Source organism: Diabrotica virgifera, chromosome 4, assembly GCF_917563875.1.
Source record: "Diabrotica virgifera virgifera chromosome 4, PGI_DIABVI_V3a".
Classification (NCBI taxonomy): Eukaryota; Metazoa; Arthropoda; class Insecta; order Coleoptera; family Chrysomelidae; genus Diabrotica; species Diabrotica virgifera.
Window position 1 is genome coordinate 4206921 of NC_065446.1, and position 27232 is coordinate 4234152.

Here is a 27232-nt window from a genome sequence, read left to right on the forward strand (position 1 = left end):
CTCAGGATCAAAATTGCTCTGGACTGACAAAATTGCTCACGCTCACGAATTGATGGGATAGTTGTTCGACTTTTCTTAAATGTTCCATGTCACCCTTGGCAAATGCTTGAGGCACCCCAGGGTGCCGCGTCACCCACTTTGAGAACCTCTGCTCTATATGGGTCAACGGGCAATGTGAATACTGATTTATGCAACTTACATTGCATTAATAGAAAAATGTTTATTTCTCAAACCTTCTAACAGAAATTTTTTATCAAAATGGATATGTACAGTGTTTGCCATTCAAAATTGTTCTGGCGGCATCCAAAACATTCAATTGAACACTTGTTGCAATAGAGAATAGAGCTGCTCAAAATGATCGTGTCCTATAAAATTATTTTTAAATGTTTAAAAGGCTCTCTTATGCGCATTCAAAGCAAGATTACTGTCTTCAATGTCTCATGTGTGTAGAAATGAGTAAATCGAAAATAAGTTTTATCCTTAAAACGCCATTTGAACTACAGATGGCTCAATACCTACACATGTACGCGTCAACTGACATTTTTTTACAAAAAGAGGAAATGACTGACGGTCATTCAATTGACAGTGACACATTGTTGATTTGTTTTTGTTGATTTTGTTCTATGGTTTCTGTTTCTGTTTAAATTTATTTGTTTTACAATATCTTCAATAATGTATTAATTTTACCAAGGAATTTATTATTATATTAAAAATATGGGTGACGATATTAGATTATGCCTAATGGATAATGTTAATGTAATTGGTCCCCAAAATAGAGTACAAGAGGGATATTTACCTCTGGAGGAAAACCAAAATAAACAGACTCCAGTTCAGTATTATAAAATTGAGGTAAGCGAAGAATTATTTAGCTTTTTTAACGATATCTGTGTCACTATTTACTTGGTTTTAGACCTAAATTACCAATATTACTTTATTCATATACTGACAACCAAACTATAAGACATACTTTGGTGAACATCATGGTGACAAAACTCTTACATGCTTTTAACGCGGCATCCGAGAGGTGAATTGTTTTGCCACTAACAGACGGGTGGGGTGTGACAAACCCCCAGCAACTGAAAGAGTTAAAGAATCTCAAAAAATATCTTTATTTTGAGTTGTCTGTGATATCTGGAAGGTCAACATCTTGAAGCTGATCAGGATAATCACTATTATTTACCCTAACATTGTCTATTTCTTCACTTACTTCTGCATCACTATTGTCAATACATTCGTCACTGTCTGCTTCATCACATAAGGCCTGAAGGCGTGCTTGTTCTCATTCACAATTCATTTTAGCTCAAACTGATAAAAAAATATGTTAAAATATGTAATAAGTACTATTCACTTACCTATACTTACTTATTTATAGGAGTAAAAAAAATAAAAACAATTCTGCAGAAAGTACAAAATCCTACTTGTAGAGTGTGACCACTTTCAATCCAAATATACTTGCTAATCCTAACCAGACAACTAAAAACTATGTGTCATCACATAGACGAATATATAATAGAAAGCTATCTAGCCGCTGTGGCCACTACATGCAAAATTTCCTTATGTTTTAGGCACTTCAATATTGTTGGGATGTACTACACCCCACCTGTTGGATGCCAGGTTAAAGTTATAACTTCAAATATATTTTATATTCAATGGCTATTCACAGGTACACAAACCTGACACCCAAGTTCACAGTTTTGAGCTAGCACAATGATAGTATCTGCCCAAAGAGAAAAGAGTTTTCTGTTAATTGGTGCACTCTCTTTATTTCTATGTAAATAGTGTATAAAGTATCACTGGAGTGTATTTTAATTCAGCAACTAACCCGTACAGTAACAATATTCAACCAGATGCAAAAATGTTTAAACCCTTTGCAGTTGTCAGCATGATATACATGACACCATTACCTACTATACCCTATTCCACGAACATACGCCTGTTTTGGATTACTTCGACAACGAATATTTTACTGTGCAAAATAAGAAGAAGAAAAGTAAATTGCAAATTACATTGTTGTTTATTGGAATAATTATTAGCGCCATTTACTTTCGTACTTCTTATGTTGCACAGTAAAATATTCGTTGTCGAAGTAATCCAAAACAGGCATATGTTCGTGGAATGGCCCATACTCAAAGATTTATAAACAATTAGGCTCACAGGTTGCTTGCCATGTCAGACATGAAAATCGTAAAACATGGATTTAGTCAATAAAGGCTTATAATCCATTAACCATTCAGTAGATAAAAATTTTAACGGGATATTTGAATTGGTCAATAGATTTCGGTTACGAATTACACATTTAGGATTTTCTACAAATTCAGGTAAAATATGTTAATACCTAGTTTCAAATTCATTTATGTTTGACCTTGCACATGCTACAGAGGTTTCCATTTCAAATCAAAGACAACTGTTTATGTGGAGTTTTGTTGATTTCATAAAGAATATAATACACTACTCTATAATAAAGTTCAACCAAAATTTAATTTAAGCTTGCATTTAAAATATGCTGATCAAATTTGAATAATAAAGAATACATTGTATAAAAACATTAATGATATTTGAACCAAATGAGAGTTTAACCAACACATCATTCCATTTTAAATTCAAATGTAGCTTGTTTAACGTGTTTTGTTTAATTCTGCCAAATGCGGATGCTTTAGAATAAATAGAAAAAAAGTTGGAGCTATTTTACATAATGTTGTTGGAAATATTAGATTGAATAAATGTCTACGACAACCTGAATGGACTTTCATCTGTCAAACAGTGACACGCAGTTCAGTAGGCATGTAATACATGCCAACTATTTGAACATCATTTTACTTGTCATCACTTTTGACTACAAAGGGTTAAGCCTGTTTTATAAGATATGATTTAGAGCAATAACAACGTACAGACATTCCAATCGAAAAAACTTTAAAATGCAGTCCTCTCTCTCTATAACGATATGCAAGGGACCAGGAATTTTTATCGTTATAAGGAGAGATCGTTATACAGAGAGAGAGACAAAATTCGTTATTGTAATAAATATCATATAATAATTTAAACTTAGGTTAACTTTTAATAATATGTAAAGTACTTCAAGCGAGAGTACTTTACACTTCTTCGAAAACATGTTGACTGTTCACACACTGAGATATGTACAACCAAAACTGGAAGTGAGAAGTCATCAAAAGATGACAATATCTGTGTGGAAACAACAGAGGCACACTGCCAAACGATAAAAGCGTGTTACTCAACTTTCTGCACACTGGAGTGAAATTTGAACCACCAAATATTTGCTGAACATTGTACAGTGGTCCACAAGATGAATCACTTACTAATCTGTTTTTATCAAGTTACACCTACACAAGATGTTTATTACTGATTCCCTTTGTTTCCATCAAGTGTTATCTTTAATTGGTAAAATTCCCAGGGTGCAAAATGCGAATTATTATCAGTTATTTCTTGAAATGTGAGGTCATGGACTATTGAAAGCTGAAAAGTGATCGTTATAAAGAGAGAACAATATCGGTATAGAGAAATAATTAATACATTGTCCTTATGACGAACCAAACAACGTTTAGTATTTTCATCGTTATAGAGGAATTATCATTATATAGTGGAATCGTTATAAAGAGAGACTACTGTATACCTAATGCATTATGTTTTGGCTCAAATTTAACTTTCCATGACAACCTCTGGATTCTGCTTATTTTGTGTCAAATATATGGATATTAAATAATGTTGTACTTAAATAATTATTGAGAATCTATACTCTTGAAGACAGTTGTTTGTTCCTGTCTCTTTCCTTCTGTGCTTCTCCTTTTATGTACCTATCTTGAGTAACTGTGTAGTTCTTCTAGTATATAATAAAGAGGTTTGTGCAGTAAACTGCTTATTTAGAAAATATTTGTTCATGGAGACTAGGTTGTTCCAATGTTTGTGACTTCTTAGTTGTTAGCCTGATACAGGTATGGTGATGTCATGAAGCTAGTAGCTGATTTTTCCAATGTTCCTCAATTTCTCTCTATCTTCTAACATTCTAGTACATTCTGACAATGGAGCACCAATAGTAGCAACAATATGGTCTGTGTATCATGTGGAAGAACTACCATGACTTCTTTCGGCTTCTGCTTTTAACTGGATGGTAAGTTTTTCAATTTTCTTCTCAGCACATATCCAAAATAGCCTATTATTTGGTTTGATATTTGTGCTTTTAGGGCCAGATTCCAAAATAGCCTATTAGTCCTTTTATATATTCCAAAATAACCTATTAATCCTTTTTTCAAGAGGGGTACAACGGCCTCCTTAATTCAGATGGACTTACCCAAGTTTTTTATATATATTTTGACCCGCAGAATACGAATTTTTTGGGTAACAGTTGATCCGGATGTCGATAAGATTGTTATAGACAAAGAACTTGAGGAATTACATAACAGTGATTTCTCGAAAAACAAAACATCTTTTTGTATTTTTTGGGTCATTCTCTGACAAGTTTTTTCGTAGGATGCATAGTTTTTGAGATAACCGCGGTTGAACTTTCAAAAAATCGAAAAATTGCAATTTTTGAACCCGAATAACTTTTGATTAAAAAATAAAGTAGCAATTCTGCTTTCCGCATTTGAAAGTATAAGTCAAATTATATCGGTTTTGATTATTTGCATTGCTAAAAATTTATTATTTTATTGTTAAACAAAGATATAAACAGCTAGTGCGTGAGTGATGTTTTCAATGATTTCTCATTTAAATTCGAACGAGTAGGTAGAGTAGCTACAAGTGCAAGCGAGGCAATTTCTACGTAGCATGCGTTAAAACGCATGTATTAGATACGGGAAACACTATGTGTTTATAGCTTTGTTTGACAATAAAAAAATTAATTTTTAGCAATGCAAATAATCAAAACCGATATAATTTGACTTAAAGTTTCAAATGCGGTAAGCAGAATTGCTACTTTATTTTTTAATCAAAAGATATTCGGGTTCAAAAATTGCAATTTTTCGATTTTTTGAAAGTTCAACCGCGGTTATCCCGAAAACTATGCATTCTACGAAAAAACTTGTAGGAATATTTTTTGCTTAAAATGACCCAAAAAATACAAAAAGATATTTTGTTTTGCGAGAAATCGCTGTTATGTAATTCCTCAAGTTCTTTGTCTATAACAATCTTATTTACATCCGGATCAACTGTTACCCAAAAAATTCGTATTCTACGGGTCAAAATATATAAAAAAAAAACTTGGGTAAGTCCATCTGAATTAAGGAAGCCGTTGTACCCCCCTGGCGACAGGACTATATTATTTGTTGTAATATTTGTGTTCTTACGGCCAGTTTCACCAACAACAAATAAATCAGTGAAAATAGTTATTCGTCGAATAAAATTTATTAGTCGATTATATTTTTATAGTGTTTCAATACAACTTTGATAATTTAAAGTTAAATTGACGAATTTTCTTTGGTATAGATATTTAAACCGAGATTAACTTGTCAATTTATTGGAAGAGTAAATATTTATTTGATAAATAAATAAGTCTTATTTGATGTTGGTGAAACATAGATGTGTCAGTTTTATTGTTTGAATAACTTTATTCATAGAGTAAACTACTGTTCGTCGTTGGTGAAACCGGCTATTAGTGTTATCTTCATATTAAGCTGGTTCAGTATATATTCATTTGTTCTTTGGGCCACCCATGGTATTCTCAGCATTCGTCTTCTGCAGTAGGTACATCTCAAGTATGTACAGTTACGATCACTGAATAGTTTACACCCTAATTTTTATATTGTAATACTGTAAAATTGCAGTGTCGTACGGATCTGATAAATGTCAAAAAAAAAAAAATCAAAAAGTCAATACTTGTCAAAAATTTCGCGTGTTGAAAAATAAAATAAAACAATATCAAACTCCTCCAAAAATCTTCTTTGTATGCTTTCCATTTTGTTAATTTTTTTATTTAGCTTAATGCCTCGACAACTAATGGACCTTGGCATTTTTGTTAAATGTTATAAAATATATTTATATTATTTTGATTTTTTAATTTTAATCAACCTATTCTAGGTAAACCACTGGTAACGTCACTTTGACGTAAAAGGTGCGTTTAAACGAGGTAAAATAAAAAAAATCGGCTCCTAGATACGTAAGCCTGTAAACTATTCAATGATCGTAACTGTACATCTATAATCTTTTTATCTTTCTCCTTCTGATATTCTAAGGGTCCAGTATTCTGATGCATAAGTGAAAATTGGCAAAAAGAGATGTCTTTCCAGTCTCTTTTTTGTATGGATAGTTATTTCATGGCTTTTCCATATTTTTATTAATTTTGCCATAGAGCTTTTTGGAATTGCTGTCCGACACTTTATTTCATCAGTACAACCCCCTTGTTAGTTATTAAAGAGCCCAGGTATACAAATTTATCTATAAAGCTGATAAAATTTAATGGAGCTATTACAATCTTTTCCTAGATAAGTCTTACTATCCTTCTCCACCAACGGGTATTTACCAGGATAAAATCTATTTGATTTCTGTATTTATTTCCTGGTGATATGCAAGTGTACAATTGTCTTGGAGAATGTTGAAAGTCTGCATTAGTAATAGACAGATTGTTGTCTGTATAGAAGTGTAACAAGCATTCTCAAGGTATATCTGGTCTGTTCAAGGTATATCTATTATTGTGTTATTTCACCTTTAAGTACTTTTCTTACATGTTCTCAAAACTTTGTATCATACAAAACATTTTAAAGTAAATTCTTTAAGCCCAAATTAGAAACTGTGGAAAAGAAAGATGAATCTGGACCCAATCTAGAGGATCATAAATCCAGTACTCTAAGGCACATTGAGCAGAAGAATGCCTATAGGAATTTTGACAGATTTATGAACCTGCACAGAAAAGAACAGGAGGAACAGCTTCAAGCTCAAAGTGCAATGCAAGAGAATGCTTTCAGAGAGAAAAAAGCATATCAGGAAAATGTATTGGCGAGAGAACTTGATGTAATAAAAAGAAAGGAATTTACTGAAGCAAAAATGAGGTAATGTACAGACCTTGATTTCTTTTTATTTACAGTCTAGGTTTTGGAAATCAAAGATCTTTCTCTTAGAATTTACTTATATCTATAATTTATTTACTGTTAAATACTGCTTTGTTATTAATTTTTTACATAATATTAAGAGCACACAGTAGCGATCAACAAGTAACAACAAACGCGGTCCAAGATTGCGAAAGTTCTGCGAACTTTCAAAAGTGAGGCAACAGTGCGTCGGTAATTCGACACTGACAGGCTGACAAAAACAAGGCTTATACTATCAAAAACAATAATTTTTATACACAAAGGCGCGAAATGTTGCCAAGTTAGTGACGCGACGTTCGATTTCTTGTTATAAAAAAATCGATTTTTAGTAGTTCCAATGTGACACAAAATCTAGGCACGGGATAAAAAAGTTTATTTGAAGAAAGTGTATTTTTTTTGTCTCTCTTAATGGCGGTACAGGCTCCTTTTTTCAATATTTTATTTAGTTATAGAGTAATTTCCACATACTAACATATTTCTGAAATTGGGCTCTGTATCGCCATTCTTTATTATATTACGAATATGTGTGCCAAATATCTCGACAAAATATTCAAAATTAGAGCCGCAATCTTGGAACGCGTTTGTTGCTACCTGTTGATCGCTACTGTTTGCTCTTAAGAATAATATGTAAAAATTTGAAGATATTCTGAGAAAGAAAGTCGATTCAAGGCAAGGGTAGTAGATCAAATTATGCTAAAATGAGAGAGCATAGGTTAAGATGGTTTGGTCATATTCGAAGTCAAGTCAATAATTACCCAATACGAAAAATTTACTAATCTGAAGGTTCTGCAGGAAGACCAAATAAGATCTGGGGAGATGCTTAGTCAAGACACATCAGTAAAAGGAGATTGACATTCGAGATTGGAAGGGGATGGAGAAAGAGTTGAGAACCGATACTAAAGATATATTGAGGGTGGATAATTGGAGGAGAGTAGCCAGGTATCATCATCCTGTTTGCCTTATCCCTATGCGGGGTCGGCTTCCCTAATTACATTTCTCCACACAATTTTATGTCGGGTCATATCAATATTCATCCCCTTTACCAACATGCCTAATCGTCTCTTTCCAGGTCTTCTCTGGTCTTCCTCTCCTACTCCTTCCAGGAATCTGCACTTCAGTAATTCTTCGTATTGGGTGATTAACGTCTCGTCATTGAACATGACCAAACCATCTTAACCTATGCTTCCTTATTTTGGCATCAATTGGTGCCACACCTAGACTTCCCCTAATATACTCATTTTTAATTTTATCCTTTTTTGTCATTCCACTCATCCATCTAAGCATTCTCATTTAAACCACATGCATTCGTTGTTCCTCTTTCTTTTTCCCATAAAGATACTTGGATACTATGGCGAAATATGATTGTGATATTTCTCCATTAAACGAAAAAGTAATATTAGTAGTTTTGTTAGGTATCTCGCTAATTTTGTAATATATGACCATAAGCTCTTTCTGAATGTGGATATCTTACTATTTGTAATCAGGGAGAACTCATTTACTTCTTTGTAGGCAGTTACTGAGAGAAAATTCAAGTGAATTGCGAGAACTTGAAAGAAAATTGAAAGCTGCATATATTAATAAAGAACTGGCTGCTCAGATTTCCCAAAAACAGGCAGAAAGAATAAATGAAAAGGTACGTAGAGTTGTTCCAGCGGATCTATGCACAAACATGCAATTATTCACGATTTACTTTTTATACTAGGTCTCTAGGTAGTCTTGCCTGAACAGGTTTCGCAATGATTGTTATTATACTAAATTCGCTAATCTGCGATACAACTCCCTAGTGATTTTAGTAATTTTTTTTTGAGAAGGTACTTAGGTTACTAGACGTGACTGTAAATTACTACACAACCAAACATACCTGCTCATAGCCAATTATATTAATATTAAACAGACATAAATAACATAAACCGGTGCCACCCAAAATCCCGACAGCCAAAATCCCGACAGCCAAAATCCCGACGGCCAAAACACCGACAGGCCAGAATCCCGACATGCAACAATCCTCGCATAAGTAAAAATTCCGACCACTACATTTTGTTTAGTAACAAAAATTAAAAAACAGATGGCCATAAACAAAAAACAAGAACTAAATGTAATTATATGTTAAAAAGAAACTTATCACAATTGTCGGGATTCTGGCCTGTCGGGATTTTGGCTGTCGGGATTTTGGCTGTCGGGATTTTGGGGTAGACCCAAAATAAACATAATGTATTGATAACAAATGAGCAATTTATTTATTGTATAAAATAAAAATAGTTTCCAGAATAAATTCCACCAAATTTTATGAGTTTTGTATACACTCCCACTATTTCCAATAATTCTTCTTTTTTTTAATGAAAGATTAAGTTGATTTGAGCAGTTAATAATGTGAGGTATGAATTTTTGTGTTGTATGTTTCCTACTCTGAATCTGTCAAAATGAATCTCGGCTAAGCGAATTTAGTTTATGTCGTTTATTACTATTAAAAATAGAATAGGACTGATAATAGATCCTTGTGGGATTCCGTTTTCTTGTTCTGTTAGATAGGATATACATGGCACCATTCGCTTGGACTTGAAATGTTCTTCGAATTAAAAAATTGGTTATGTAGCCCAAAATATGTCCTTGATATCCCAACTTTTTTAGAATGTTTCCAGTTTCCATACTGTATCAAATGCTTTAGTTAGGTCAAAGTAAATTGCCATGTACCAATTTTTGATTATTTTTAAATTACTGCTATGTCCTGTTTTTAAACCAGGAAGGAACCATAAAATAAATTTACCGTGTAGTAATGCTTGTATGTAGTTGGTCCAACCTCAGGCAATCTGTTATGAAATTTTGACACTATTGACATTTATGAAATTTTGACACTATTTGCATTTCATAGGTTATTTAAGTTGTATACGTGATGTTTTCTATTTTCTGCGTTATTCCTTTAATGTTTAGACTTTTAGTCTACTTTTATATAAAAAATAGTTATTTTTAGAATTCTTTAGCGATATATTATATTATTAGTATAATATAACATGTACGGATTACCGTCGAAGGCCGACAAGAAAAACCAAAAAAGAAGATGTATGTGGTGATTTTTCTGGTGACTTTCTTGGGTGTGAATCTGTATTTTTAGTTTACTCCTCCTGGTTTAAAAACAAAGCATACCATGAACTGCACCATTTGAAAATATCGTATTTTTTACTCATATTAATGCTACTTTTTAAATTTTTGTCTGTTTTCCCTAGATTCGTGAAACGGAAGCCCATAAAGTAATGAGACAAGCTTGGATAGACCAAAAGGAGTATCAAAAACAACTACTTCAAGATGATATGGTCAAAAAATCACAGTACAAGCAGGAGCTTCAAGAGCAGCTCATAATGAGGGAGAAAATGAAGCGTCACTTATATGAAGAATATCTGAGAGAAAAGAAACTAATCGATGACATAGTTCAGAGGATACATGATGAAGACGAACGGGAAGCTTATGAAAAGTTCTGTAGAATGAAGAAGACGAGATCGGAGATGATGGCATTTAAACATGCTCAAGATGTTTGGAAGAAGAAGAGAATGGAGGAAATAGAGGAAGAAAATCGAAAGATCGAGGAATATCTTACGACGAAAACAGCTGTCGTGCAAGCAAGGTAATTTTTAGTTTCATGGGACAAAATAAGTATTTTAATAATAATTCCATTCGAAGTTATATTTCCATAGAAATAAAACCTCTAGTGGGATCAAGTTTCTGGTTACGTCTATTCGTGGTTTCTATTATTTGCAAACCAAACGAATGATGAATTAAAGAAGACACGGGCAGGTCTAAAAGTTGCACCGCTCTACCTGTCTATTCAGCATGGCCAAATTCCAACGAAAACTTGGTTTCGATACTCAGTTAGGAGTAATACTAATATAAAATAATTCTAATAATGTAAAACGAAATTAAGAGGCATTTTATATTTCAGTTTGTTCAGAGAGGACTCAACTTAATTTCATTTTACAGCGAATTATTTTATTTTAATAATATTTGGTACTCTAGTCTTCCTGTGTGTTGATCTATTTTGGTTAATTTTATTGGCTACATCTAAATCACAGAATGTTTTCGATCTACATAGATAATCGTCAGTGCTGTTTCTTAAAATAAGTATAACCTAAAAATGTATACCATTTTTATTCAGTTGCAATGGGAAGGCAAAACTGTCTTATTTTTCACTTAGTAGAGAGAGCGCAAACCAGCACTGTATATCGACGATTTTCGACTAATTGGAGTCATCATCAGAGAGGTATAGGTTTATTGTTCTCTGTCCCAAGTGATGAAACTCCGAGAGTTTATCTTCGCATTGCAACTGACGTTATGGAGTAGGTGCCTAGCGACATCTGCTAAATAAAAGTCAAAGTTTTCAACTTAATAAAAATATTTTAAAATATTCAAAATATTTTTAAAAGATATTTAATTGAAAGCTTATTTGACCAATTTCCTCGTAACACCTCCATGGCTTCTAAAAATTGCAAGCCAGATGGATGCTGAAGCGAAGAAGACAAGAGGGAATTGTAAGTTTTAGAATTCCCTCTTGTCTTCTTCGCTTTAGCATCCATCTGGCTTGCAATTTTTAGAAGCCATGGAGGTGTTACCAGGAAATTGGTCAAATAAGCTTTCAATTAAATATCTTTTAAAAATATTTTGAATATTTTTAAATATTTTTATTAGGTTAAAAACTTTGACTTCAAGTATAACCATTTAGTGACTACTAACATTAAAATTGTACCGGTTATACGCCGTTATTGGTTCACAACGCGGCTCGACCCGAATTTTAGTGGTTTAGAGAGAATAAAGTATGTACTCTCTGATGAGGCCCTAAGAAGGGTTGAAGCTAGTTACGAGTGCTTTTGGTGCTCTCTGAGCTAACTAAAATAAGACGGCTCTCGTTTCGCTTCACAACGAAATGATTATTTATTATTTTTATTAGTTCTACTCCCAATCTGAGTATTGGGAACTAATCTTTGTTGGAATTTTACCGTCCTGGACAGGCGTGTAGTGAAATGCAACCTGATAGATCTCCCTTGCCCTTCTCAGCTCCGGCTGTTGGCTTACAAATTTTTAGAAGCCACAAATGGTGCAAAGGGTGCATGGTGCATGGTTGTGGGTCACGTGCTAAGATCGAGTGACGAAAGACTTCTGAACGCCACATTCTGGGAAAGGCCCGATGGCAGAAGGTCAGTTGGTCGCCCAAGAAAGAGATGGAAGGACGCAGTAGCCAGTGATCTACGCAAAATGGAAGTACAGCAATGGGAAATAGCTGCTCAGGACCGACAACAATGAAGGGAAATAGTAAACGCGGCCAAGACTCACATAGAGAGCCAAATGATGATGATGATGACAAATGGTGCAACCTGAACATTAGTTCTAATAAAGTTTTATTTTTGATTTTGTCAATATTAAAAGTAAAACTTTCATTCGTAAAAAAGACTATTGATATTCACTAAACTGTACAAGCTTATATTTTTCTCCATACTATGTGGAGTATACGTATATGTGTTGTTTTTTATATTTTAAACATTTAATTGTGTATATACTGAATATGTTGTATTCTTACATTTTTAGGCAAGTACAACAAGCCAAAAAAGAAGCAGAAAGAGAAAAGGTTATTGAAGATATAGCAAGGGCAATGTGTGAGCAAATGGTAAGTTATTTATTTAGTACATATATATGTATATTTACATCATATACACGGGTAGGCATAAGTCAGGCAACAAATTTGCATTAAGAGAAAAAATTAACGATTTTTAATGGGAAATAAGCCACAATTTTACTTAAAAAATGATTTTATTAACAATCCACAAGGAAAAATTTTCCTGTAGTTGGCTGTATACCATATAATACAAAAAAAGAATGTGTGTGTACTTTGTACGCACGTAAGAAGATATTCTTCTATTATATAATAGGTAATTTAAACGAAGTAAATATACTTAAAAGGTTATTTGTACTTATTTTATTTAAAAATCAAACTAACTTTCTTATCTTCCACTTTCAAAAAAGAAGAATATCTTCAAAAATTATATAATAATATACTTACAATCATAAAATCTATAAAAAAAATAAAAAAATAATAACTTGCTCGGGGCTTGAACCCACTTCACGTCTACCGCGCCGTACGAAAGTTGACGCCATTTCAAACTGCACCAAACTCTCGTATACGTCATGTGGGAATATACACAAACTAAACGTTTACACCATAAATTTATATGAATTTAATAAAATTATTAGTTTGATTTTTGTCGAAATAAAATACAACAAAATATAGAGTAAGAAAACGATATATGAGATGAAGATTTGTAGAAAGTTTGTTCGTAATCAGATTATGTAAATTAAAGCATTGCCTACTAATAGGTAACTACATTATTTTGTTTACATTTTCCAAATACATAGGTATTGAAACTATTAGGTATTTCCAACTGAAACATTTAGAATTACGTACCTGCGGCTTTTCAAAACTATTTAAAAAGTCACTATAATTATAAATTTGATTTTATTTCTGTCCACACATCAATAAAAACTAATATTATACAATATTTTTGTTTACCGATAACCTCCATATTGAACAATTATTGACAGATCATTTCAAAATTTCAGTACCCAATCAGAGCCCGTATAACAACTAATACCATACTGTCGGTGTGCGCATGCGCGCGGATCAATCAAATTTTACCTTCAATCGATTCGCCGCTAAAGAAGAATATCTTCAAAAAAATCCTTTATGTTGTTCTGAAGCTATTTTCTTGTGGCATTTTTGCAATTAACTAGTTTTGATGGGAAATAAGCCACAATTTTACTGAAAAAATGATTTTATTAACGTTTCAACGCCCAAATCGGGTGTTGTTGTCAAAATACAAAAAATTTTAATGAATTAAATAAAAATTTAAAATGTATAATATATGTCTGAATTGCCGATATAAACGAGTCAGATTAAATAAATTATTAGAAGAATTTTTTTACTAAGCAAAAACATTTTTGTTTAATTCATTAATATTTTTTGTATTTTGACAACGACACCCGATTTGGGCGTCGAAACGTTAATAAAATCATTTTTTTAGTAAAATTGTAGCTTATTTCCCATCAAAACTAGTTAATTGTAAAATCCTTTATAAAAGGTATATATTTAAAATCCCTAAAAAGGGCTACATCACAGAACTAGTTTTCGATTGGTTGACCAATCATCATCAGTGCTTACGCAATCTAACATGCTAACCACCAAGATATATTAATACAAAAATATGTGGGTAAAAACCCTTTAAAAGTAATCCGTCAAGGAAACATCGATTAAAAATACGAACTTAAGAATGGATGTTTAAAATATTCCATTAATACGCCCTAGGTAACATCTGAGCTATGATTTGACTTGTTCACATGATGACAGTATGGCAGCAAGATGACAGCTCAGATGTTACCTAGGGCGTATTAAATGGAATATTTTAAACATCCATGCTTAAATTAACATTTTTAATCGATGTTTCCTTGACGGATTACTTTTAAAGGGTTTTTACCCATATATTTTTGTATTAATATATCTTGGTGGTTAGCATGTTAGATCACGTAAGCACTGATGATGATTGGTCAACCAATCGAAAACTAGTTCTGTGATGTAGCCCTTTTTAGGGATTTTAAATATATACCTATTATAAAGGATTTTATTGTTTTTTATTAATTTTTCGACGTCCAAATCGGATGCCGTTGTTAAAATACAAAAAATATTAATCTAATTAAATGATTATGTTTAAAAACATAATAATTTTTACATGATTAAAATATTAATTAAAAAATATTCACAACAGCATCCGATTTGGACGTCGAAACGTTAATAAAGTCATTTTTTAGTAAAATTATTGATTATTTCCCATTAAAAATCATTAATTACAAAAATTCCACAAGAAAATAGCTTCAGAATAACATTAAGAGAAAAAATTCAGTGTCAAAATGAAATTGTTCAAAGAAATTACAAAAGTGATTCGAAAAAGGGTTACTGTAAGTGTTCAAATTGATACACATCTTGATCAGTGCATTTATTGCAACGTTTCGCAACGGAGAGGCAGGTCCGGCGAAGCACTTCAAGCTGTCGGCGAAGATTTTCAAATTTTTCTTCAATTGCAGTTCGGAGGTCGGGAAGGGTGCGTGGTTCTCTTGCAAAAACGCGGTTCTAGAGAAGACCCCACAGGAAGAAATCGCAGGGTGTTAGGTCACATGACCGTGCGGACCACTCAACGAATCCTCGTCTACCTACTCATTCTCCAAAATTAACATTAAGGTACTCTGTCTGCCTTGAAAACTTTCATTTTTGTATTCCATGATATTTCTTTCCTGGATATGAAAAAATACCTCCCGAAAGGGGGACAGAAATTAATTAGGACAAAAAACTCAAGAGATTATAGACGATATTTATGAACAGAAATATGAACTTAAATAAACACAAGGTGCAGAAAAAAACATTGCCATTTCCAGTAGACTGAGACAGACATGACAGACAAAAGGGAAGGAAAGTCAAGAGTTGCCAATTGTCAAATGAAGTGTGGCACATAAGCATAGAAAATTAATATATGATTGTGATTATTTTGTTGGTGTCTTTGAACACGGACATACGGAATAGATAAGGATAGAATATTTTGCTGATAAAAGAGAGAGGACGCCAATTATTTTTTGAAGGAAAAATAGTGAAACAAAACAGAAAGTTAAGAAATTAATAAAATTAATAGGAGTTGGGATAAAATAATTATTTAAATAATAACTTACAAGATCTTGACTGATCTTGATGACTATTTTAACATTGTGTGTAAGCAGTTTTGGGGTACTCTTGAGGTGTAGCACATTAAAGGATTAGAAAGAAGAAGAGCTCGACACGTTGGGTGCCATTTATATATAGCACTATGTATGCCCCAAACACGCTGGGCGATATTTATATGTAGCACGCCTATGGATAACAAAGGCCAAAAAAAATAGTATGTAACATGACAAATTTAAAAAAATATAAAAATATACTTGGTGCTACTTAACTTTTTTGATGTACCTCGGTAGCTCTAAGTCTTCAGAGATCTAAGGGTGTGGATTCTTAATAGATATTAAATAAAATTGAAACTCAATTGCTCGGGGGCTCCATAATTAAAAGCAGAAAATATAATACATGCTTACTTATAAAAAAAATATAAAACTTAGAGTGCCGGTTACTTGATATATTTGTACTTACCGTAGGCTACTTTCATGCGTGATTACTTTATAAGGAGGATAGAGATTGGTAAAGAAAATCTATTAATTAAACACAATTCTTACGAAACAAATCAAAATTTAGCTATTTTAAATTTTAAATAAAAATTTTAAAAAAAGTTGTTAAAAAAAGTCTTTAATCATTTTACTAATGGGCGAGAAAACGTAAGAGTTCAACAATTAAAAATAGCGCAAGTAGCTTGTTGTGTTCTTTATCCGTGGGTGATCCATAGTCCATCCATGCGGCAGTTAGGGTGTTAAACATTGTCCTGATGTTACAGCCCATTTGTTGTCACGACACATAACGACACTCATTTTGACAGATAAAGTACAGCTATTAATTATATTAGAGATGAATTTCCATTGTTCGTTTATTGTATGCAACACTTGGATACTATTATTATTGATTAAACTGATAAAAAGAAACGAAGAACTTTTCGACAAAATAAAACCAATGGATCAGTTTAATCCATCACTAAAAACAAAAAATACGGTCGAGAATCTACACTCTACGACCACAGTAGCCACTTAAGCCTACTTCGGCTCTGGAACAAAAACTGAACTGAACTAAATACAAACAACTATCTCCATTGAACTATTATCAACAATTTTCTCCATCAGCAAGGCAAAGAGCCTGCTGACGGAAAGGCACCAGCTTCTTACTCTAGACTACCAGAACTGATCTCTCTTCTAGACTACTCCGAACTGATCTCGAATCTCTCCAGAACTCTCTCACAACCCCAAAACTCATTCCATCTCCCCATCATTATATCCTACTCAACCATGTCCGGTTTTACCAATCAAAAAATTAGTCAATTTCCACTATTCATTTCAAAACGAATAGAAAAGATTTAAGCAAATTTCAACCACGCCTTCAAAGGCAATAACTCTTTCTCTCGCAAATAGGATTAAACCAAACGAAATTCTGATAGCTATATCTCAGCTCAATATTCTCCCAGGCTTTTTCGCAACGTTCGCAATATTGCACGTGTAAACTTGTTGTATTACATAAACACACTCAGAGCCCTTATATCTGCAAAGGAATTCACAGTATAAACAAATCAGCTTCAAAATAACATATTCGAGTCTCCCAGTCACCAAAAATACATTAGTAAAAGATTAAAAAGGGTTCAAGGCAGGTTTTGTTTATATTCGATTCAGAGTTGGACTACCATCTCCATATAGCAACTATTTCAGCATCCTTATGCATCATCAGTGAAGATTATGCAGTCACAACTCTGAAGGGAATATAAACATTCTGCCTCTTTTAAGGCAAAACATCGCGATGCAATGAACCCACCTTTTGCGACGCAAATCAGCGACATCTCTCGTATTACGAGGAAAACAACGAAAAGCCCCAGATACAAAGTTTACTACTTTTTAAACAATTAGAATAATTGAAATAAAAATATAATAAACAATATTTTAAATCTAAGACTTTTCGTTAATAAACTGCTTTCTGGCTGCATCCCATATCTCCGGATTTTACAATATATAATCACGTAGAGACGACGAAAATAGGAGAAAGCAAATAGAGGACACTTAGGCCACGCATTTACCTTCTCTTCGTCTAGGAAAAGGACCGAAAGACAGTTTCTAAATACTCAAAAACTGAGTAAAATGAAAAAGATTAAAAAGGGTTCAAGGCAGGTTTTGTTTATATTCGATTCAGAGTTGGACTCTAGTAAACATTGGACGTTAGTAAAAGATTTACGAGTCCCGATTCTTTTGGCGGTATGAAACATATCGAGGTCCCTCAGATAAAAGAGATATGAATATCCATAAGAACACAAGATCAATCCAACATTGTGAGAAACGAATTACGTAATACACTGAAACACAAACATGATTTTAAGTATACAGGGTGAAGCAAAAACAATGATGACTTTCGGACCGTTACAGAGGTAGACATTATGTGAGACACCAATGGGTTTGGTGTTACTAGATTGGTTGGGTGATCGGATGGGTGACTGCCCCCTAGTTTTAAAAATCTTAACGTAATTTTTATTTGGTTTTTTTAGGAAAAACAACGAGAACGCGAAGAAATCATCGCCGATCTACACGAAGAAGAACAAAAAGAAATCGTCGAAAAACGTCACAGAGCAGACATCGAGAAACAACTTAGGATAAGGTTGGAGACTCAGCAATGCCTAGCACAACAAATGCAGGAAAGAGAGGAAAGGTATAGACAACAGGTCGAAGAAGATCGAAAATATAAAGAAGAAGTAAGTAAACGTATTTTTAGAAATATTGGAACAAGCTATATACTATTTATTAAGGGTTGTTTCTTATTTCCTAGTGTGTGATAGGGTAGGGTATGATATTGTTCTTCCGCTCTAACTTTTCCCATGAGTCACGATTCATTTTCAAACAAATTAAGTCAAAACATAAAGTGGAATGAACGTCGATGTGTATATACATTTTGTATACTGTATACTATACAGAGTGTTCCAACGAAAATTTGACCCCCACTCCAGTAACTCAGAAACCAAGAGTTTTTTCAGAATAAAAAAAAACATGTCAATTTGTATTGAGGAAGGGACGAATTTTTCCCTGCCCCACATCAGCACCCCATTTTTTTTTAAATAGCAAGTGTAGTCGAGTGGCACATCGTTTGAAAGGTATTTGTTTTCTCTACAGGACCCTCTAATTTTTTTTTAATTTGCGGAATAACCTTAAAGATAATTTTGGATTTAACTAATTTATAATAAATTTGTTAAGTCCAAAATTATCTTCAAACTTATTACGTAAATAAAAAAATAGAGCGTCGTTTAGAGAAAAAAATTACCTTTCAAATTATGTGCCACTCGACCACACTTACTATTTAAAAAAAAAGTGGGGGTCGATGCAGGGCAGTAGGGGGTTACATTTGAGGGCCTCAATTTTGCATGAAAATTCATCCCCCTTCCATTAAAAATTGACGTGTTTTTTTAAATTTTGAAGAAGCTCTTGGTTTCTGAGGGGATTAAATTTTCGTTGGAACAGACTGTATACTATTCACATCGGCGTACGTTTCACTTTATGTTTTGGTATATTTTGTTTGAAAATGAATCGCGACACATGGGCAAAGTTAAAATGGAACAACTATAGTTGGTATTTTACACATTTTGAACATTATTAATATGATCTAGATTTAGCCATACGGCTCTCACTCCCTCTAAGGGAAAAATTCTCTCATTCCAAATACCTACGGTATCAAAAAGGATTGAGCTTTGGTGGGACTCTTTCCGTGTTATTGAGCCCTAGATGGCCTGATATACTGGAGTATCTCCCAAAAATTTTTCGCTCGCATCTGGCGTCGAGAGTAGTACAGCTTTCTGCATGGTCTTGTAGTGACGTTAATTGAGACCTAGCTTTTTTATGTTTTCTAGAAGGTTCTTCGGAATGACTCCAGTAGTAGAAACAATAATACAAGGTATCTTCTGAGTACTTTCCATTCTCCATTGTCCCCTTATTTGTATTTTGAGATCTCTATATTCGGCGATATTTTCAATTTTCATTGTATTTAACACGCAGATTATTACTGTTTGGTTATCACCACATATATTAGTGTTGTTTGCCTAGTAAGTTTATTTATTAACTACATAGTATGAGATGCAGTCTATTGTGTGCTACTGGTTGGTCTGTGAGCACAGTGCGGTTCCACAAACCATGTGTAACTTATATACAAACTATCTATAAATCTATCCAACCAGTATAGCTTGTAGTTGTCGTTTTCAAGCATTCTTTCAGGGACGTATGTATAATAAGGAAGGTGATCGGTTTGTAGTAGTCCCAGGTTGCTGGCTAATTCCTGGCAGCCCCCGGTTATATGTGCCATGGATTCTTGGGCTTGACATCATTATTGGCATTTGTCGTTTTGTACTTGAGGGTCTTTGACAATATACTTCAGGTAATTTCTAGTTGGAATAACCTGATCCTGAATGGCAAGTAGGAAACCCTCTGTCTCGGGAAAAATCTTTCTTTTGGTCAATCAACAGTTCGACGCTCTATTGTCGACATATTCTTGGTTAATCTCATTGAGATACCGCCCATGCAGAGGTTTACCCATCCAGGTGCGAATTTTTTCTTGCGTAGGTTTATGCGCATTTCTTGTTCCCTCAGTTTAAGCGGTGTGGAGTGTGGAGTCATCTACTGCGCAGATTGCAACGTAGATGTATTAGCCTGCATCTGAAAATAAGTTCTTAAATTAGCAACTTGCTTATCTAATTGCTGTCCTCTTTCCCCTAGATAACGCAGTAATGTTCTCTCTACTGCATTGGGTGGATTATTATTATCATTATATTGTAGGATTGATATAATTAGTTATTTACAATAAATTATATATACAGTGCATTTATGGAATACTGTCGAACCCGCTTATGAGAATACCTTCTTCTTCTTCTTCTTTTTGTATAGACATGACTCTGTTTTTTCAATGTGCCTCTAGTAAGTTGTCGTTCCATCGTTTTCCTGGTTTTCCAACTGATCGTCTTCCTATTCGGAAACCATCTCTCGCTGTCCTTACTACTCTATTTGTTGTCATTCGGCTTATGTGGTCATTCCATTCTATTCTTCTGTTTCTTACCCAGTTATTAATGTTGTCCACCTTGCATCTCCGTCGTATATCTGTACTTCTAGCTCTGTCCTATAAAGTCTTACCATCGATTTTTCGAAGGGTTTTATCTCCGCTGTTTCTAGCAATCTTTTGTGCTCTCTGTGTCGGGTCGCCTTTCATTTCTCCCTTTCTTATCCCATTGCTAGCTTCAATTGGGTAAGTTAGTTCATCTTCTACTTTTACTTTTATTGTGTTGTTCTGATAGATGTTTTCAATCGTTTTATTTATTCCTAGAGGTACCTCTCTTGAGTATAACAAATGGATGACGTCCTTTAATTTGACCCTGTCAAATGCTTTCTTAAGGTCCACGAAACATAAATATGCCGGTTTGTTGTATTCTAACGATTTTTCTTGAATTTGCCTCATATTAGAATACCGGTTATAGCAATATCCCGATTATAGAAATAGTTTTGGATGGCACGAAGGCTATTCCAATAAGCGGGTTCGACTGTATAATTATTTTTGACTGTATTTTATAAAATTTAAATAACGCTACGACACTCAATTTTACAATTTAAAAGTACAATTATACAGGTTTAACAATTACACAATTTAAAAGAACATTTTGGCTAAGAATATTTAGCTAATGTATTAATTTTTGTTTTTAGTTAGTAGCCAAACTGGCAGAAGACAGCAGACTTGAGCAACTATCAATGCAAAAGAGAAGAATGAAGATGTTACAACTACGAAAAGACGTAGAGGAGATGCTGAAAGAAAGGAGACAGAAGCAAGCAGAAGAATTCCAAATGTTAATAGAAGTAGAGAGAGATTCACAAAGGAAAGCGGAAGCTAGGTATGTTATGGTCCAATTAAAACATCATAAGCCACTCGCACAAATTTGACGGCAAACAAATTTAACAAATGTTTCCTCCTATAATAGTTTTTTACGCCACCGAGACATATCTCGGTGGCGTACTATTTTTTTGTTTAAAAAAATTCAGACCATTACCCGTACGCGCGCCAATGGTGAATATAAAATTATTCTGTCACATTTAAAGGAGGTAATTTTGAACATGTGTTGTAGCTTTGCACCTAGTTAAAATATTTTTAGTAATATTTTCTGTTATTGTTCTAGTTTGGTATTATTATATTGGAGAGTTCTTGATAATGTATTAGGAAATGAAAAATATGCGCGAAGATGTTGCATTAAAACGGTGCACAATATGAAAAAAAAAGAAAAATTTATCATAAATGAAACGTGGAATACAAAAACAATTTTTAGTTTGAAATATCTCAATAGCGTAAAATTTTTTTCTTTAAAAAATTCAGACCATTACCCTTAGGCGCGCCAATTATGAATATAAAATTGTTATTTGTATGTCAGAAAATGCGCAATAACTAGCTCTTACAACCCACCAAATTTAATTTTCATGGCTCAACCGGTCTTAGAGCAATAAACAAATTGGCAGTGTGAAATAAAAATTTCAACACCCCGTATCTCGGAAACGAAACATTTGCGTACATACGTTTATAGAGCAAACTGTCATTATTTTGTCATGTAGAATTACCCCTGAAAGTATTTCATACTTATTTACTAACACCCTGTATATTTATTTCGCCAGATTAGTCGCTAAATATCTCCGCACCCAAGTACCTATAATCCATTACCATCATCATCATCATCTTGGTGCTACAGCCCTTAGAGGGCCTCGACCTTCTCAAGCTTTCTACGCCATTCTGTTCTGTCCCTTGCTTGCATTTTCCAGTTGCCGACTCCGATCTTCTCGGCATCCTGTGTTACCCCGTCCATCCACCCCAATTTTGGTCTACCCCGTCTTCTCATTCCCACGGGTTGCGCTGTTAGAATCTTTTTTATCATGTTCGATTCAGGGGCCCGGGCTACATGTCCTGCCCACTGCAGGCGGTTTCGCTTTATTATAGTGATAATATCTTTTCCACCAAACGTATGCTTGTAGATATTCTGCAGTTCAAAGTTATATCTACGCCTCCATATTCCGTTCTCACAGACCGCTCCGAATATCTTACGTAGCACCTTTCTTTCAAAAATCGACAGAGCGGATTCATCTGTTTTAGTTAGCGTCCATGCCTCTGATCCATATGTGAGAACGGGGACTATCAATGTTTTATACGGCCCTATGCGAGTTTTTTGAGACAGACTTTTGTTAGCTAAGTACTTTGATAGACTATCATAACACCTGTTTGCAATTATTATTCATCTTTTTATTTCCTCTGATGTGTTATTATTGGGGTTAACCGATGTCCCTAGATATATGAACTCTTTGACCGCTTCGAAGTTTTGGTCATTGATGATTAGATCTGCGTCAATATTTCCAGCTCTTGTGTTTGTGTTAGTCGCCATGAATTTTGTTTTATTTCGATTTATATGTAACCCCACTAGCTGACCCGGCAGACTTCGTACTGCCTCAATAGATAAAAACAAACTTTTGCAAACAATAAATCTAAAATAAACAAAAGAAATTAGTAATTAATAAACAAAAAATGCTCGATGTGAATGAGTTTTTATTATTTTTAATGAATTACACATGATGTTTGAAGTAATAAAGCTTAGTTAGAAATAACAAAATAAAGTTTGCAGTGCAACAGTTGCAATCTTAGATTTGTTTATCGTATAATGAATATAACAGCTTTATTTTATATACATTCAAAACAACCCTGTATTTATAATTGTGTACGGGGCTGTCCAACGATATAGGTGTTAATTAATCAAAATAAAATAAAATTAAAATTAAATATCATTAAATAAAATGAAACAAAATTTCTAAAAATTGTATAAAAGTTAATAAAAATAAATAGAACTGAATAAACTCAAATAAAAATAATAAATAAATTTAAAAAAACAATAAAATTAAAAAAAATAGAATCTAATAAAAATAATTAAAATTTAATAAAATGAAATAAAATAAAATAAACGAAAATAAATAAAATACTTAAATTAAATAAAATTAAATAAAATGAAACAAAATTAATTAAAATTAAATAAAATTTTATAATTTGCTGCTCGTTCTTTTCGTGTGCTCAGAACTTTTCTCCTGCTTGCCGTTCGTCAGAAAAGTTCGACAGAGATATTTTTTGAAAGTTTAGAAAAATTAAGAAATTCATATTTTGCCCAATTTAAGTCCAAAAGTTAAACAGTTGCACTTTTCTTCGATGAAATTTGTTGCTCGTTCTTCTTCTGTCCTCAGAATATTTATACGGCTTAAGAGATTGTATTTTGGACACCGATTGAGCTAGAGAAAAAATTTTAACACGGTTCTGTGCGGAATTTATCAAGGAATCCAACTACTTAATTTCGTATTTTTCACGTCATTATTGTGAGACTTACGGCGTCATGGGTAATCCCCTTATGACGTACGGGTATGAAATATAGATAACAACCTACTCCCAGTCCGGTCGAATATACCTGCCAAATTTCATAAAAATCGGTAAAGTCGTTTCGGAGGAGTATGGCAACAAACACTGTAAAAACAGCATTTTACACATATAGGTGTAAAAATTTTGGTGGCTACTAAAATGACTATATAAAACCGTATAAACCTTCCCTGAACTTCTACAAATAATTCAACATCAAAATTAGCCAAATCGGTCCAGCCATTCTCGAGTTTTAGCGAGACACACGAACAGCAATTGATTTTTATATATAAGATGCAGACATTTAGATGGCTATTAAAAAATAACGGTTGAAGATAGAAAAGTGAAAATTTACGGTTGTATTTACCTTTTCCTTCCACATCACACAAAATTAAGAAAAAACAGTTTGACCAAAAAAATAAAAAAATATATTAGGGGGGCAGCCCCCTTTATGACGTACGGATATGAAAAATATATAGCAACCTATTCTCAGTCCGGTCGAATATACGTGGTAAATTTCATAAAAATCTATTCAGTGGTTCTCGAGTTATGTGGTGGTAACTGACACGATGTTCTTTTGTTTATATAGATGTAAAATATTTAAATGGCTATTAAAAAATAACGGTCAGAGATAAAAAAGTGAAAATTTAGAGTTGTATGTATCTTCACGTTCTACATCACACAAAAATTAAAAGAAGAGTTTGTCCGAAAAAATTAAAAAAAATATCAGGGGGGCAACCCCCCTTATGACGTACGGGTATGAAATATAGATAACAACCTACTCCCAGTCCGGTCGAAGATACCTGCCAAATTTCATAAAAATCGGTAAAGTCGTTTCGGAGGAGTATGGCAACAAACACTGTAAAAACAGCATTTTATACACATATGTGTAAAAATTTTGGTGGCTACTAAAATGACTACATAAAACCGTATAAACCTTCCCTGAACTTCTACAAATAATTCAACATCAAAATTAGCCAAATCGGTCCAGCCATTCTCGAGTTTTAGCGAGACACACGAACAGCAATTGATTTTTATATATAAGATTTGTTCTGCTGCTGCTACTAGCTCGGTTAGGATTTCTGCAGTTCTCGCTCTGGTTCTTGTTATAATGTCCACGTCGTCTGCATATGCTAGAATTTGGACAGATCTATTGAATATTGTTCCCCTGCTATCTATATTAGCGTCTCGTACGACTTTTTCTAATGCTACATTAAAAAGTTGACACGCCAGCGCATCTCCCTGCCTTAACCCCCTATGTATTTCAAATGGGGTTGACGAGTCGTTTTGAATTTTTACTGCTGATATCATCTTCGCCATTGTCACTTTTATCATTCATATGAGTTTTTTTGGAATTCCTAACTTATTCATAGCGTTGTAGAGACTTGGTCTTAATACACTGTCATAAGCAGCTTTAAAATCGACAAAAATATGGTAAATATCTATGTTAAACTCTTGCGCTTTTCCCAGGATCTGTCGTAGTGTAAAGATCTGGTTAATGGTTGAACGTCCACGCCTGAATCCTGCCTGATATTCTCCTAGAAACGTTTCGGTATAGGGCTTCAATCTCTCGTGCAAAATGTTTGACAATATCTTGTATGCTGTATTTAGGAGAGTTATTCCGCGGTAATTATTGCATTCCAGTTGGTTTCCCTTTTTGTGTAACGGGCATATTAAGCCTAAGCTCCATTCTTCAGGCATTTGCTCCTCAGACCAAATTTTACAAACAATTTCTCGCATCATCTTGGTGAGCTGCTCTCCACCGTGCTTAAATAACTCTTCTGGGATGCCATCGCTGCCTGGGGATTTGTGGATTCTTAGTTTTTCTATAGATATTTTCACTTCTTCTACCGAGGGGGGTTCCACGAGTTCCTCATTTCGGTATTCCAGCTCTATATTGTTAGTAGGTTCCCCTTCCAGTAACTCTTGAAAGTGCTCTACCCATCGTAACAGGATATCCTCTTTGTTGGTAAGTAAGTTACCTTCCTTATCATTACAATAGTTGATTCTCGGTTTGAATAATCCATTACCGGTTCGATTAAATATTCATCCACTACTAATTTACATCTAATTGGATTCTTGGTTGTTACCATCGATTGGGTTTTTTCTGTGGATAGTGTCAGGTTATATTTTTCGGTGGTTATTTTAAATTTTTGTAGTAGGCGTTGTAATTCATCTTCGTTTTCAGCTATTAAGATTGCACCATCTGCTTAGCAAAGTATTCTCATGGTTCGGTTACCGAACTTGTATCCCTGATTTATTTTGTTAGCACTACCTATAACTTCATCCACTATTAAATTAAATAGACATGGACTGGGGCTGTCCACTTGTCTAATGCCGACATTGATTTGGATTTCTTCCGTGAGCCCGTGTGTGGTTTATATTCGTATTTTGTAGGATCTATTGAGCTCTTTCATTATGTTCCTAGATTCCTGACTTATGTTTTTCTTTCAAAATAGAAGAGGTTATATTGATATTCCTTATACCGTTATTTTTAATCATTAATATCAAGAAAAAATTGTTAAAATAATTTTTTATTCTTACAGGAGGAGAGTCATCGAAGAAGAACGAATAAGAATGTTACAGGAACACGTTAAGAATCTTGTTGGATATTTACCTAAAGGGTTACTGAAAGTAGAAGACCTGCCGTATCTAAGTACTGATGTGGTTGATCATGTATTTAGGGGAGATCCGTCAAGTAGTAATGCAGCTTTGTCTCGCCCAAACTATTAAATGACATATGCTACTACATTAAAAAAAAAGGCTTTAATGACTGTTTTGTAATATTTTTTCTTTGGTTTATTTTACAAATTGAACTGAATAATAAAATTGTACTTTTGTACAGTATTATTGTGTTAAAATGTAATTCAGGTTTTTTATTATTATTATTACTGTTTTTGTATCCTCTACTTCAAGAAAAAGAATTGTATTGTGTCCTCTACTTTTCCTCATCTTAATTAATGACATCACTAATTTAAAAATCGATGGAAAAATATTTCTTTTTGCTGATGATACCAGTGTCACTTGAAGCAACTCAAATATTGCAACTCTTGAT

The 27232-nt window shown here is 33.6% G+C and overlaps 1 protein-coding gene across 1 annotated transcript; it reads left to right on the forward strand.

Moving 5' to 3' along the window:
- The first annotated feature begins 594 nt into the window (after positions 1–594).
- LOC126882888 (meiosis-specific nuclear structural protein 1-like) lies at positions 595–27024 on the forward strand. Its single transcript, XM_050647953.1, has 8 exons — positions 595–849; positions 6724–6995; positions 8544–8667; positions 10256–10650; positions 12603–12681; positions 18272–18475; positions 21456–21640; positions 26724–27024. Exons 1-8 carry the CDS (start codon positions 715–717, stop codon positions 26908–26910), a joined length of 1581 nt encoding a protein of 526 aa, XP_050503910.1. The 5' UTR covers positions 595–714; the 3' UTR covers positions 26911–27024.
- The last annotated feature ends 208 nt before the right edge of the window (positions 27025–27232 follow it).